The sequence below is a fragment of the Microtus pennsylvanicus genome, chromosome 4 (genome assembly GCF_037038515.1).
Source record: "Microtus pennsylvanicus isolate mMicPen1 chromosome 4, mMicPen1.hap1, whole genome shotgun sequence".
NCBI lineage: Eukaryota > Metazoa > Chordata > Mammalia > Rodentia > Cricetidae > Microtus > Microtus pennsylvanicus.
The window spans coordinates 133765403-133779852 of record NC_134582.1 but is presented as its reverse complement, the minus strand read 5'-3'; the positions used below and the strand labels follow the sequence as shown (position 1 = coordinate 133779852).

General features: G+C 37.6%; 1 protein-coding gene across 2 annotated transcripts in view; it reads right to left on the bottom strand.

The window, feature by feature from the left end:
- Malrd1 (MAM and LDL receptor class A domain containing 1) overlaps window positions 1-14450 on the bottom strand; it is a 598349-nt gene that overhangs the window by 114218 nt on the left and 469681 nt on the right. For both annotated transcript variants that reach the window (XM_075971104.1, XM_075971103.1), the window contains one exon: window positions 13369-13570. In XM_075971104.1, coding sequence (XP_075827219.1) covers window positions 13369-13570 — 202 coding nt within the window. The remainder of the gene's footprint in view (window positions 1-13368; window positions 13571-14450) is intronic.

The window sequence follows — 14450 nt, the reverse complement described above, 5'->3', positions numbered from 1 at the left end:
GGAATATAATTTATGGAATCATACAATTATTTAAATTAGCATTTCTCATTTCACTTTGTAACAACTGCTGCATTTTTACACACTGAAAACCCTACATGCACAGTTTCAACTACATGAATTTCAGAAAAAGGAAAACCGTGGAAACAGTGGTTCTGGAAGTGCTAGAGGTGGGCAGATAAGAAGGAAGGGAGAGCCAGAACACTGGGGATGTCACAGCATGAAAGCTTCTCTATATCATCTAATAACCGTCCACTTGTCAAAATACACTGAATTTGCAACACCAACCTAGGTTGAGGGTGTAGTAAATTTCTATGCATTCTACTTGCTTTTGCTGTAATACTTCAACGTCTATACTACATAATATTTACATATATATGCTATGTATCCCACAAAACATTCTTATATATACTGATGTTAATATAAATGCCAACATTAGTGCTAAGCTTTACTTTAAGAGATTCTCTCTTTAAATCTCCATTTTCTGAATCTCTGCAAGTTCTCAGATCTTAGAACATCCAGTCTTAGAAGCAGGTAAATATAGTGTATTCTGGTCTAGTTCATTGTTCCATGTCTCACTATGTCAAAAAATTTGCTTAGTCAGGTTAATTAAACTAATGGCTTTGAGGTTCAAGGAAAGTGTAAGCAGAAGAGAAACCATGTCAGATCAATAATTAACTATAATGAGTTTCCTTGAAAATGCATCACAGTAGAGAGCTATTTCACAAGAGAGTATGCCATGCTCTTCCAGTGATTTAACTTACATTAGGAAGATAGTATATTCTATGTTGACAGTGGGATTTTTTTTTTTGTATCTCATGGAGTACAATTAAAATAGACAGGTTTAAAGAAAGCAATAGAGGGAGATTACTCAGAAATGTTTGTGGGCATGTGTGCATGTATGTGTGTGACAGAGTAAAAAGATAGCTAGACAGAGACACACACACAAAGAGAGAGAGAGAGAGAGAGAGAGAGAGAGAGAGAGAGAGAGAGAGAGAGAGAGAGAGAGAGAGAGAGAAAGCGAGCACTGGGGAATGTTGATTTATTTTGACATGATACTATATGTTATATGAATTAAGGGTGTTTTCAAGCTATGATATGCCAAAGGTATCACATTGTCCTAATGGCAGGTAAAGAGAAAAGAATTACCCCAACAAAACTCACAGCTTATAAGCTATGATGTTTCTCAAAAGGAGGATCACAGATTTCTAGTGCTTTGAAATCAGCTATTATAATTATACAATAATCTTTACTAGGTTGCAGTTGATTTATTGTTTGTATATTAAAGTTGATTCATGGATGTAGCAATAAGGTTATTTTCCTTTAATATGTCACTAACAAATATGTTTTTGGCAGTGGAGATTAAAGGTGGAAATTGATAAGATTTCTCTTGAAACTGTATATAAGAGGCCATTCTTTTGACTCTGTTGGAAGCATATGACTATCACCTATTCTGTGCTTCAACAGCAAATGTACTTAAACCCTCTGTAGACTTTAGTTCTTTACTGTATGGGTTAACATTAAGAATAGGCACTCTGAATCAAAATCGAATCTCCTAAAACTATACAGTATCATCAGGAAACTGCAATTCCTTTCCTACATTAGCACCTGAATGCATCTTTGCTCATCAAAGCTTTGATTTTTATACAGAATTTGGAAAAACCAAACTGGAGAGAGAAAATATTTTCCTTTCCTTTGAGAAAATAGTGGCATCTCATTATCCAGATAGAGTTGAGGGCATGAGTTCAATATATAGTTCTCTATTCAAAGCCTTAAGTACTAGATATGCATTGCCTAATGAACTATTCCCATTGACTGAATATGCTGTAATAATAATAGACAGAGAAGCTATATATCTTCAGAAATCTCTATTACTCTATACTCCCCTTATAGTTAAATAAAACGAAGTGATAATTTGTTATATAGATTCTGGAAACTCTACCAGTTGTTCTAGGACAATTTGGAATTTTTCCTAAATAGCTTTGACAAACAATGTCATTTGTGAGGTTTTTAATTTTTTTATGTATGAGTGTATCTGCCTCATGCATGTCTATGCACCACATGCATGTCTAGTGCTCATGGTAGGCAGAAGGGGCAATAAGGTCTCTGGAAATGAGGTTACTGACAGTTGTGAGCTGCCATGTATGTGCTGGAAGTTAAACCTGTTCCTCTAGAAGAACAGTCAGTGATCTTAACCATTGAACCGTCTCTCTAGTCATCTATATGTGAGAGTTCTTTTATATACCAGATTTCTTTTCTAAAAAGGTCTTAGAGAGGAAAAAATAAAAAGATCTTTTAGAAATAAAGTAATGTTCCTGTGAAAAGAGGTTTAGTAACTGTCACGAACTTTAGCTCCTCTAGTTAACAAACTTTCCTCTGATTTCCACCTTCCACTTCATTTTGTGCTTTGCAGGTTGTTTGAGTGCCCAGCATGATGACTATCTCTTCGTCCTTCTGAGAATGCTGTGTTTTGTTCACTTATGTCTAGATAGCAATAGAACATATTCTTCACAGAAAAAATTACTGCACAATGACACTCAGTGGGACATCGTCATGAGTTTCATTGATGCTCTTTAAAGACTCATGATGCCAAGGATAATCTGATGAGTGTTATCTATATGAGAAATATGTTTAGTGAAAGCAACATTGAATGAGTTGAAAGGAAAATACACCCAAGAACATCTAACCAAAAGCCAAAAATTAATCTATTTGTAAATATGACCATTCTTGGTGACTTAGCATGGATACTTATTGTAACATACAGAAAATCCTTTATAAATTGGTTATTATATTGAGGATATTATCTCAACATTAAAAATATTGTAAACAATTTTGTGAGGGATGTAATGATTTTTAACTATAATTTATAAAACATCATGACTTGAGATAACTTTGAATTTTTGGACTGTGTTAATATTTCTCCATGATCCCTTTATAATGTATACAAATACTAACTTAATTTTTCAGAGTATTCATCTGTCTACCATTATGGATTGAGAGGTTGTCAATGAAAACTTATTCCAGGGTAAGGGTAGTTATTGTACATTTTGTTCCTTTGCCTAATTACTCCAACATTTTCTGACGATTAATAACTACAAGGAAATGTCATCAACTTTTCAGTGCCTTTCTATGTTTATGTAAGTACCCATTTTAAGACCTATCATTTTCATTCTTACTCTCTTTTTCTTTACTCTGAATATACTGATGAACAAATTCTCTAGGTTTTTATTTAATTCTTCTTGGTTTCATTTCATTGTCTTATCATGACTTTTTAGATTCTCTGAAACTATTCATATAAACACGCACACACATACACACACACACTCACACATGTTTTCTTGTACTAATTATATTGTAAGTTCCAGAAATGCAAATCTCTCATTTTTACTACCACAAAAATTGAAAGAATATTTTATACAACAAAAAGAAACCCAAGTCAAGAGAATAACTAAGGATTATACGAGGTTACCATTCTCAGAAGGTTAGGGCATGGCTTTCTATACCTTGACATCACTAGCCATATTCTCTAATAGTCTCTGTATTTACTTTTTCAAAACAAAAAAGTGCCAGTTGGAAGCATACAATTGGCTAATCCTAAATTGGTAGTCATGTATGAGAGTCTCACCACTTAAACTAGCATATTGATTTCCACACTACTTTATTTTTGGCTATGCATCTTATCTTCTTATTTTTGGAATCACTCTTGAAAATGATGTAACATTTAGACCAAATGATAATGTGCATTGCCAACAACAAACACACTATATTCTAATGACAAATGGGAAGAGAAAACAACAGTAAAAACCATCAAATATATAAACTCATATAATATACAGTAGAAGAAAATTACTGAAAGTTTCCAGCCAACTACTAAATTTGTTTCTTACCCTTTAACACAAATACTTTGTTATCTATGTCTATAAAAATGATCCCTTCAAAAAAGGCCTCTTGTTTTTTTTCTAGCTCTCCTATCTCCATAACTTTAGCCCTGATGAATACCTGGCTAAGAACTCCTTGCCCTTTATCCCCTCTTGTGAAAATCCTTTGATTTCAAGGGCAAAGCCAAAGCTTGCTTCTTCAAGAAGTAAGTATCCTTAATCCTCTCCACAGGAAGTTCATTCTATTTTAAAATCCCTAGCTTTTAAGTTTGTAATTCCCTTATGTGTTACTGTGTAATTTAACATAGTTTGTTGTTTGACAGTTTATCTTTGCTCTATTAAAATATCCCCATCACCATTACGCCATTTTGTTTGTTTTCAATATAGCAGTAACAAGTGATCTTTGGCTTTAAGACTGTTTGAGAATCATATAAAGTTTAAGTCAGTAGAAAGAACATGTATATGGTAGGAATTGCAGTTAAAATTAAATTTATTTAAAATAATTTGAATGTATGAATCAATTTTATAGTTTTGCATCAGCTAGTGTCTCATAAATTGACCTCATCTTAAAATGAATGGTGTAATTTGGATTTCTCACCTTTATCTGACTAATTCCTTCCTGTCTAATGCCCAGCAGGGAAGAAAGAGCAAGTAAGGTGACTTCCCCAAAGGCAGTGGAGCAAAGGATGGAAGTTTGGCCCCTTGAATTTGCATGACTCTCACTTCTAACCAAAGTTTCTGGTTCTTGCTTTCTTATCTTCAAGTCCAATGGATTCATGTGAAAAGGACAGCAGAAAAGAAGAATGTGGCCTCCATTCAGGAATGGAAAGAAAGTTATTTTTCAACAGTTATACAGAAGCTTCTCAGCCTCCAGATACGAGACCTGGATAGAGGTGGGCAGTCCTTGGGCTTCCCACAGGTCAGGGAACCCTGATTGCTCTTCGAGCAGATGAGGGAGGGTGACTTGATCGGGGGAGGGGGAGGGAAATGGGAAGTGGTTGCAGGGAGGAGGCAGAAATCCTTAATAAATAAATAAATAAATTAAAAAAAAACCAAAATCAAAACAAATTTACAAACACCCCCACGAAATTTCCTAGCTTCCTGTTGCCTTGAATCACTCTAAGTTCTCTCTTATTTTTTTAGCAACTTGATAGTTGCCAATAATTTAGATTTAGCAAGTCAAGATAAAAGGGATACCCTGGGTCAATGTTTCTTTCCTTTGGAATCTGTCTTAGGTTTTGGAAGGTCTATTTTCTTTCTATTTAACAAAAATAAGTTAGAAGGAGAATAAAATGTCCACGGTGGTCACCGAAGATAGCCTTCTGAGCTTTTGGAAGCCATCAGCGGAGCTTGATGTCCGCTGTGCTTATGTAGTGGATAGGACATCAGACAGCATGTTCTGGTGAGGGTATTAATCAGTGGATGACTTCATATGTAGTGTCACATAAGAGTTATTCTCAGGCTTAAAAATAGCATTTCTCATTTACCCATTGAAATGGCTAATGCAAATGTTTCAGAGGGGCAAAATCTTAAGTCCTGATTGTTATTTTTTCATGGGTGAAAAACTCAAGCCCATTGGGCAGTTAATTGGTGCATTGAAAATTTGAACCCAGGGCTTGATTTTTAATGTGTACATTGATAGAATCTAGCAACATTGGGTTCTTAGGGTGGGCACACGAAAGCAGCGCAGTCTGGGTGGTTTAAATTACAAATATTGCAGTATGGTGACACCTATTTGTAACCAGAACACTTGAGAGGCCGAGGCAGAAAGACCATGAGTTCAAGGCCTGCTAGGGCTCCATTGTAAAACCCTGTCAAAAACAACAAAAATCCACAGATCTTTATGTACCCATAGTTCCAGAGATCAAACATTTGAGCTCAAGTCCTTCTCAGAGGTAGGTTCCCTTTGAAGTCTCCATGGAAGAAGCCGATTCTTCTTTTTTTATTACATTGTTGTTTTACTAAGAATCCAGGTAAATTATTGCTTGCAAATGGATTACTTTTAATCTCTACCTATTTCAGCATATAGAATTCCATTTGTCTATCTCCATGTGACTCTTCTAATAAGCACACCGTCTACATTAGTTTAAAGGGTGTCCCATAATCCAGTTTGAGATCATCCAAGGTTTCACTTTAACTATGTCTTCAAAACCTCATTTCTAAGTAAGATTATATTTGGAGGTTCTAAAATGGGCATAGGTTTGGGGTACTTTAGTTTTTTTCTAAATCTGCTGTAATGAAAACTATACAAAGCATACATACAATAAACAAAGTGAAAAAAATCTATCCAAAAATGACTTGGGATGGGGAGGGTTTATTTAACTTACACTTTCAGGTCAAGACACATCATTGAGAAAAGTCAGAACTTGCCCTTAAGGCAGGCACCTGAAGGCAGGACCTGTGGAGGAGTACTTTGGGCTGGCTCACTATTCTGTACTCAGTCAGGTGTCTTCTACAGCATAGAACCACATACTGAGGAAACTGTGCCTTGATACATCAATTAGTAGTCAAGACTGTCCTTTATGGACATGCCCATTGACCTTGACCTGTGCAACCCCTTCAATGGAGCTTTCAAAGAGAGCCTAATTCTAAGGATGCCTGGAACCCAAATGTCTGGCCTCTTCCCCATTGAGAAATAAAGATCCGTGGATCTTTGCCATTCTTGTTTTTGACAGGGTTTTACCATGGAGCCCTAGCAGGCCTTGAACTCATGATCTTTTTGCCTCGGCCGCTCAAGTGTTCTGGTTACAAATCTGTACATCATACTGCACAATCTGGCATCTTTACTAAGATGACACTGGGCTGTGTCACATTGACAGTAAAGGCTTGCCAAGACTTGTGGAAAGACATTTTTCAGCCCAGCAGGGCAGTGAACTCCAATGTGGAGACGTGTTTCCTTCCTGTGCCTCAATTGCCTGCATTGGTATCTTCTGGTCTTGGTCTACTCATTTGACTTTTGGAAAAACTATATAGAACTGTATCATAAATAGTATGAGATAATTCATTGCTCAATACAACACAACCTCCCCTCAGTTTTGGAAACATCTGTGTCCTCACAACCTTCTAAACTGTTTCTTAATCATGGTAAAAAATGAAATCCTCTTTATCCAAAAAAGGAAAAGAAAAACAGAAATCACCTCTCTTTCTCTCTCTCTCTCTCTCTCTCTCTCTCTCTCTCTCTCTCTCTCTCTCTCTCTCTCTCTCTCTCTGTCTCTCTCTGTCTGTCTGTCTCTCTCTCTCTCTGTCTCTCTCTCTCTGTCTCTCTCTCTCACTCTCTCTGTCTCTCTCTCTCTATGTATCTCTCTATGTCTCTCTCTCTCTCTCTCTCTCTCTCTCTCTCTCTCTCTCTCTCTCTTTCTCTTTTTTCCTCCCTTCTCTAGATTGCTGAGGGGGTGTGATTAGCTCTTCTGCTCTCAGGCCCTCAATGCCGCCTCACCTGTATCCCAGACAACAGGGTCAGCTCTAGTGTGCTGCCCAGGTGGAGGTGAGGGTCCCCACTCTCTTGAACGCCACAGCTAGTGAGGGACAGGACTGGTTCTCCCACTCTTGTGACCCCAGACAGCTCTCTCACCTCTGGCAGTAATGAGTGAGGGGAGAAGTCTGCTGAGAGCCTTGCTCCTGCCCCTGGCTTGTGTCATGACCCACTCAGATGCAGCATTTTGAAGTCTCTATGTCATCACTGTCCTTGTCACCTCTGCCACCCAAGGTAGGCACTTTCTAGGGTGGGGAAGGGCTGGGTCTTCAAACTCAGTTGTGGAACAGTAATTCTCAGTGGGCTACAGCCTCCACCTGAGATGAAACTGGACTAGGCCAGGGGGAACCATGGCAGGCACCACTAAGGGGTGTTGAACTCTCAGCAGGTCAGGGCACCAGGTGTTGTCTGCTTGGGGATCCTTAGGACTAAGACAGGCTTTTGGGTGTGAGTGTGGGTGGACCAAATCTGAGAACCCGAGAGCAGGAGAACTGGCCCAGCTCCTTGCTGCAGGCTGCACTGGGTGAGCTAGAAAAGGCAGTGCTGGAGAGCTCACCAGTTGGTGATGGTGAAGGAAAGCTGGCGCTCTGGCCAGCCAAGTACCACCTAGACCCAGAACCAAGGCTGTGAGCAAGCTCACCCCAGCATCCCCTTCATCTATGAACTACTGGATCATGTAAAGAGGCTGGACCTGCAGATGAAAAGCTGCAGGATCTCCATGAGAACAAAGCAGCAACAGGATATGCAAGAGGAGTCCCAGGGAGAGCTCATTATCCATAGCGTAGCAGAAGCCACAGGTCTCAATCAGACCAATGAGCACTTACAAGACAAGAATGGAATAAATAAATGGGCCGCACTATAGCTTCCACAGTGAGATCTCTTCCTCCTTCTCTTCTCTTCTTCCTCCTTCTTCTTTTTGTTTGGTTTGGTTTTTGGTTTTTCTCTTATTTTTATTTTTGTGGGGGTGGTTTGTAAAGGTAGGGGCAGATGTGAGGGGATGGGGAGATGAGTGGGATCCGGGATGCAAAATCCACAAAGAATCAATTTAAAAATAATTTAAAAAACGTATTCTATGAAAATGAATGCATTCCCCTGTAGACTCAGAATTTGTAGCGTTTGTTACAAGGTCAGCAGAAAATTATCACAAACCAAGTTAATTCCATGTCTTACTGATGTTTGGATTGTGCCAACTGAGGGAAGAAGAACAAAGCAAGTAGTCTAAGCATAGGACAGTTTTGGTTTCCCCTTTGTGGAGGGCTGAGAGATGAATCAATACTGGAAGAAATAATGGAAATATCTATTGACCACTTCACATAGCAAGCACTAATTTACAGCATCCCTTATTATAAGGTGATAACGTAAGGATATGTGTCACACTCTCAGGATTTCTAGTCAATAAAACATAGTAAAACATGTATTTTGGAGAGGAATTTATTAAAAATCATCAGTTATTAATTTTTACATGAAACATTTACCCTTATTCAAGAGAACTGGTAAATAGTTTTCATTGTTTGCCTCTTCTGTCTCCCTTCCCATACTTCTTCCTAGCCTGTCTCACCCTCTGTCTTGCCTACCCTCTTTGTTACTTTTTTGACGTGTTCTCATTCTGCAGCCCAAGATGCTCTAAAATTAAAAATGTTCCTGTCTTAACCTCCATGGTACTAAATGCTACAGACATGCACTGTTGGCCTTGGTAGGAAAGAAGTTTTATTTTCTTCATACCAACTGCTGCTGAGTTGTCTTAGCAAATATTTCTCAGGAATTAAAATTCCTGTTCTCTTTCTGAAAGTCTAAAAATTCTGAGTTTTTGGCTGCTTCCTGGAAATTCAACACAACTGGAGGAATGTTACTGGTGCAAATCAAGCTCAAGGTGACCTGTTGCTATGGGACACTGATATTTCTGATGTGCAATGATAGAAAAATCAGATGACTGAAAAATAAAGGATCGTTCATCCACAAGGCTTATGTCTAATGCTTCGCTGAATAGTAAACAGCTGAGGCTTAATCAGACTAGCTAGAAATATGCCTAAGTCATTGGCCAGTGTTGTAATTAAAATAGTTTCTGTGTGATCATTTTGGGGGGCAAAGAGGAAAGAGGAGTCTCTGCTGACACATACAGATTTCTTCACAACTAGAAATAAAATTGTTTCAAGTAGACATTTAACAATATAGCAAAAAAAAGACATACTATTCTCATTTTCTTTTCTCAGAGTTGTATATTGTTTTGTATACACCTTCAGACAGCACAGATGGTATCTGTAGATTATTAATATGGTTTTATATTTTCTTTGTCATTTTCTATATTTATTAAAAAACACAGTCTTCTGTTGATATTAGTTATGTCCTTCACATTCACCAACATAATATGAATATTTTTCTCATGCTATTTTTCAATGGAAAATTCACCTACTCTGTATGTTTCTAAAATTTTCATTACAGTGCTAATCACATGGAAAGACATTTCTACCTGCACTAAAAGGACACTTCTTTAAGGATTTTAAAATATGAGTCTAGCATTACACTGTATATTATAGTTATTTCTTCTTTCCAGATCTTCAAATTAAGCTATTTCAGGTTTATTGGGTGATTCTAAAGACTCCCGGGCATGTTTCTATGAGATTTGACAACTGTACCTTCAGAATCACTCCTTAAATTTATTCCTAGAAAGCTTCTGACCAATCAGCAATGAATCCCTCTGCCAGGAAGCTATGGAGAGGCACACGCAATCCACAAGGTGACAGAGAAGATGTGTAAGATTTCATGGTCCACGTATTAGATGTTTATAAGCCTCTCAACAGTAAGTCTACTATATAATACATCTAGAAAGAATTACCACTCCATCAGGGTCAATCAGCTTCTCATGCATTCACTGTTGTTAGTTCTAATAAATAACTTTATTTAGGGAATATTATATGACAAATTGCTATTATCATCTGAATAATAGCAATGTTCAGGCCAAATCTACTTTCTTCATTAAGCTTAAGATATGAGTGATATCCTTTAATTCCTGAAGATACAAAAATCAGAGTAACACACATACACATGCACACACTCATAAATGCACACATGTACGCACACACATATACATACAGTCATATATCTTCCAGTCATTCTTAGTTCTTATTGTTTATACATACATATGTAGGATTGCCAGAGAACATGATTATGGAACAGCTGCTAGGAGATGTTAAGAAAAAAATGACCAGGGCTGTGCATTTAGTCTTGAATGGTAAGAGAGTTATCTTTAGAAAAAAAATGGTAAGGACAAGAGCTTATTCAGGAAAAAAAAAATAAGAAAGTTGAAAGAACTTTTTTCTGGTTCCTACACAAATGTTATAAGGACATCCATGAGTGCAAAAAGCTAGAGAGACAAAGGAGACTGACTCAAAGACTGCTTCACAGAAAAGGGTCAGAGAACAGGGAGCTACACGTGCTTGGCTCCCTGCAGTTCTTAGCAAGGGTAGTAGGAAATCATTTGCATACCCAGGAACATTTTTTTGAAAATCAGATAGCTATATATCCTCAGTTTTGAAGAAAGATAAAGCCATTGTGACAGACCATGGAACTGAACAACAATTTGAATTTTTCTAAGTTTTATTTTCTTATTTTTAAAATAAATCTTTTTTATTTATTTTATTGAGCTATCCATCTTTCTCTGCTCCCCTTCCTGCCTCTCCCCATCCATCCATGGTCCCCATGCTCCCAATTTACTCGGGAGATCTTGTCTTTTTCTACTTCCCATGTAGATTTGATCTATGTATGTTTCTCTTAGGGTCCTCTTTGTTGTCTAGGTTCTCTAGGATTGTGAATTATAGGCTGGTTTTCTTTGCTTTATGTCTAAAAGCCACTTATGAGTGAATACATATATTTGTCTTTCTGGGTCTAGGTTACCTCACTCAATATGATGTTTCTAGATATCATTATTTTTTCTGCTGTCAAATACTCCATTGTGCAAATGTGCCACATTTTCATTATCCATTCTTTGGTCGAGGAGCATTTAAGTTGTTTCCAGATTCTGGCTATTACAAACAGTGCTGCTATGAACATAATTGAGCACTTGTCCTTTTGGTACAACTGAGCATCCTTTGGGTATATACTCCAAAAGTGATACTGCTGGTTATGTAGGAAGGTTTTTTTCCTAATTTTCTGAGAAATCACCATACTGATATACAATAGGGCTGTACCAGCTTGCATTCCCACCAGCAATGCAGGAGTGTTCCCTTTACCCCACAACCTCTCCAGCATAAGTTGTCATCAATGTTTTTGATCTTGGCCATTCTTACAGGTGTAAGATGGAACCTTAGAGTTGTTTTAATTTGCATTTCTCTGATGACTAATGATATTGAGCATCTCCTTAAGTGTCTTTCAGCCATTTTAGATTTCTCTGTTTAGGTCTGTACTCCATTTTTTATTGGACTATTTCTTCTTTGGATGACCAATTTCTTGAGTTCTTTGTATATTTTAGAGATCAGTCTTCTGTCTGATGTGGGGTTGGTGAAGATCTTTTTCCATTCTGTAGGCTGCCATTTTGTCTTGTTGACCATTTCCCTTGCTTTACAGAAGCTTTTCAGTTTTAGGAGGTCCCATTTATTAATTGTTTCTCTCAGTGTCTGAGCTATTGGGGTTATATTTAGGAAGTGATATTCTGTGCCAATACATTTAAAGTGTATTTCCACTTTCTCTTCTATGAGGTTCAGTGTGTTTGGCTTTATGTTGAGGGTTTTGATCCATTTGGACTTGAGTTTTGTGCATGGTGATAGACATGGATCTATTTTCATTCTTCTACATGTTGATATTCAGTTATGCCAGCATCATTTGTTAACTATGCTTTCAACAGTGTGAATTCTATTGTCAAAAAATACTAAAAGATATATACTAATAAAATATAACCAATGGAATTAAACAGCATTAATGGAATTGATCACAACTAAGGGACTTGGTGGTTTCCTTAAATTGTTTTATTTGGAAAGAATAATAAATAACTGTATTAGAGTTAGTATCTGGGGTAAAATTCAAAAATTTAAGACCACAATGTTTTCTTTTTTATTTTTATGTATATGAGATACACATGTATATACATGTATTCATATTTTTATGTATGTGAGCATGTTTGTGTGTGTAGGTTCACATAGGTGCCATTACATTTGGAGACCAGAGTTTCACCTCAAAAGTCATCCTCCATTACTCTTCTACCTTATACAATGCAGTAGAACTCCTGCTTCTTCAGTGACAGAGATCAAACCCTGAGATCACCAAAATGGTTAGTTTTGCTAGCCAGCTTTGCTCTGGGAATTTTCTGCCTCTGCTCCCCAGACTAGATCTGCAGGTAGATTACCATGCCCACCTGGCCATTGCATGGGTTCTAGGGAGCTGAACTCCAGTCTCCTTGATTTGCAGCAAGCATTTAACCACCAAGGCAACTTCCTAGTCACAGAACACATTTTAAAATAACATTATTTCTATCTATTATTAATTGATTATTTACCAGAGAACAAATACCCCCACTTAACTGGAGACATCCTAAATATTCAGGTGTCAGTTATAGGGGGCCCTGATAATGTTTGTGTTTTCCTGCTGAAATACAGAGACTGTTCTAGGTTGTTTGACACAAATAAAAAAAGGAAGGAGCCTCGGGAAGGGAAAGACTGACAAAGTGAGGAGAATGGATGAAATGGATGTGGAGAACGTGCAGGGTGGCAGCAGCAGATGCACTTTGCCTTGGCCAGTTACGATAATCTGGAATAGAAAAGTAGGCAGTGAAGCCGTAGCAATTGAAGGATGTTCCCTTGGACTTTCTGAAGCTGCTTTAGTGCAGTGCTAATTTGCTGCCCCAAAGTCATGAAAATTTTATGACAAAGTTCATGGGCAGAGAGACTACCTCTTGACATGTGCACTTATATATTCAACACTTGGGAGCAGGACTTCATTCAGAAGTAAATGTAATTCCCCTGCATCTCCCAATTACTGTATATTTAGATATGAATTCAATATTTATACCTATTTTCTGAAGGGATCACTTACCTCCAGAAGCACATTCAGGGGTAAAAGTGATATCATCAAGAGCAATAAAGATGTCTTCCTTTCCACCTAAGTCAGCTTCAAACACCACCTTGAATGGACTATTACTAGAGAGAGGTACATGTGCATAGGTCCATCCAGTGTCTTTGTTTTGCATTATGGACCACATCAAGATGTTTAGTCCTGATTCCTCGATAATATACACCTAAAACAATAACCAGAGGAAACAACTTTGTTATGGTTGGATGTTAAAGGTAGATTTGATCATCCTCAATGAAATTGATTTGGATTATTTAAGTCATTTAGCAATCAAAATAATATATACAAAATCTTTACTATTACAATAGAAAATCTTTAATGCTGAATATCAATATTCAGCATTAAAGATTAAAGCAAAAATACTGACCCATGTAATGAAGAAAGCATAACATTAATTTATTATAATGTTATGGTCAAGGTTTTTGACAGATCAACTCCACAATATTTAATTATATGAAGAAAATTTAGTGACTTGTATAGAAGCTATACAAGTCTGAGTATTCATGCTGAGACTATAGAAGAATGTGCTGCTTTAGCGACAATCATGCATCCAGGTTGCATGGGTAAAGGCAGAGACAAACTGCATAGCTTTCCCTGAATTCCAATGTTGCATCTCACAGAAGCTCCATATCCCTGCAGCACAGCAGGAAGGTCTCTGTGTTGACTGGGATTCCAGGAGTGGACACCGTGGGATATCAGGAACACTTTGCTTGTTTCATTAAGCATTTAACTCATGAAAAGTAGTATAGGTAAAGTATGAGTGAGAAGTGAAAGACCCTCAGAGAGGACCTTTTCCTCCAATGAAGTCCCCAGAACCAGGACACTCCGAGTCCAGACCACAGGATGCAATTAGCAAGAGGTTTATTGAGTAAATACAGGTACCTGCGGTCAGCAAAGTCTTTCGGAGGACTTGCGCACCTGCAGAATGGGGGAAGGTCTTTTTATAGGGAAGAGCAAAAAGCAAGTTTACAGAAGCAAAAGCGTGGTTATCGGTTGATCGGAATGAGGTGGGGTGTCAGCAAAAAGCAAGTTTACAGAAGCAAAAG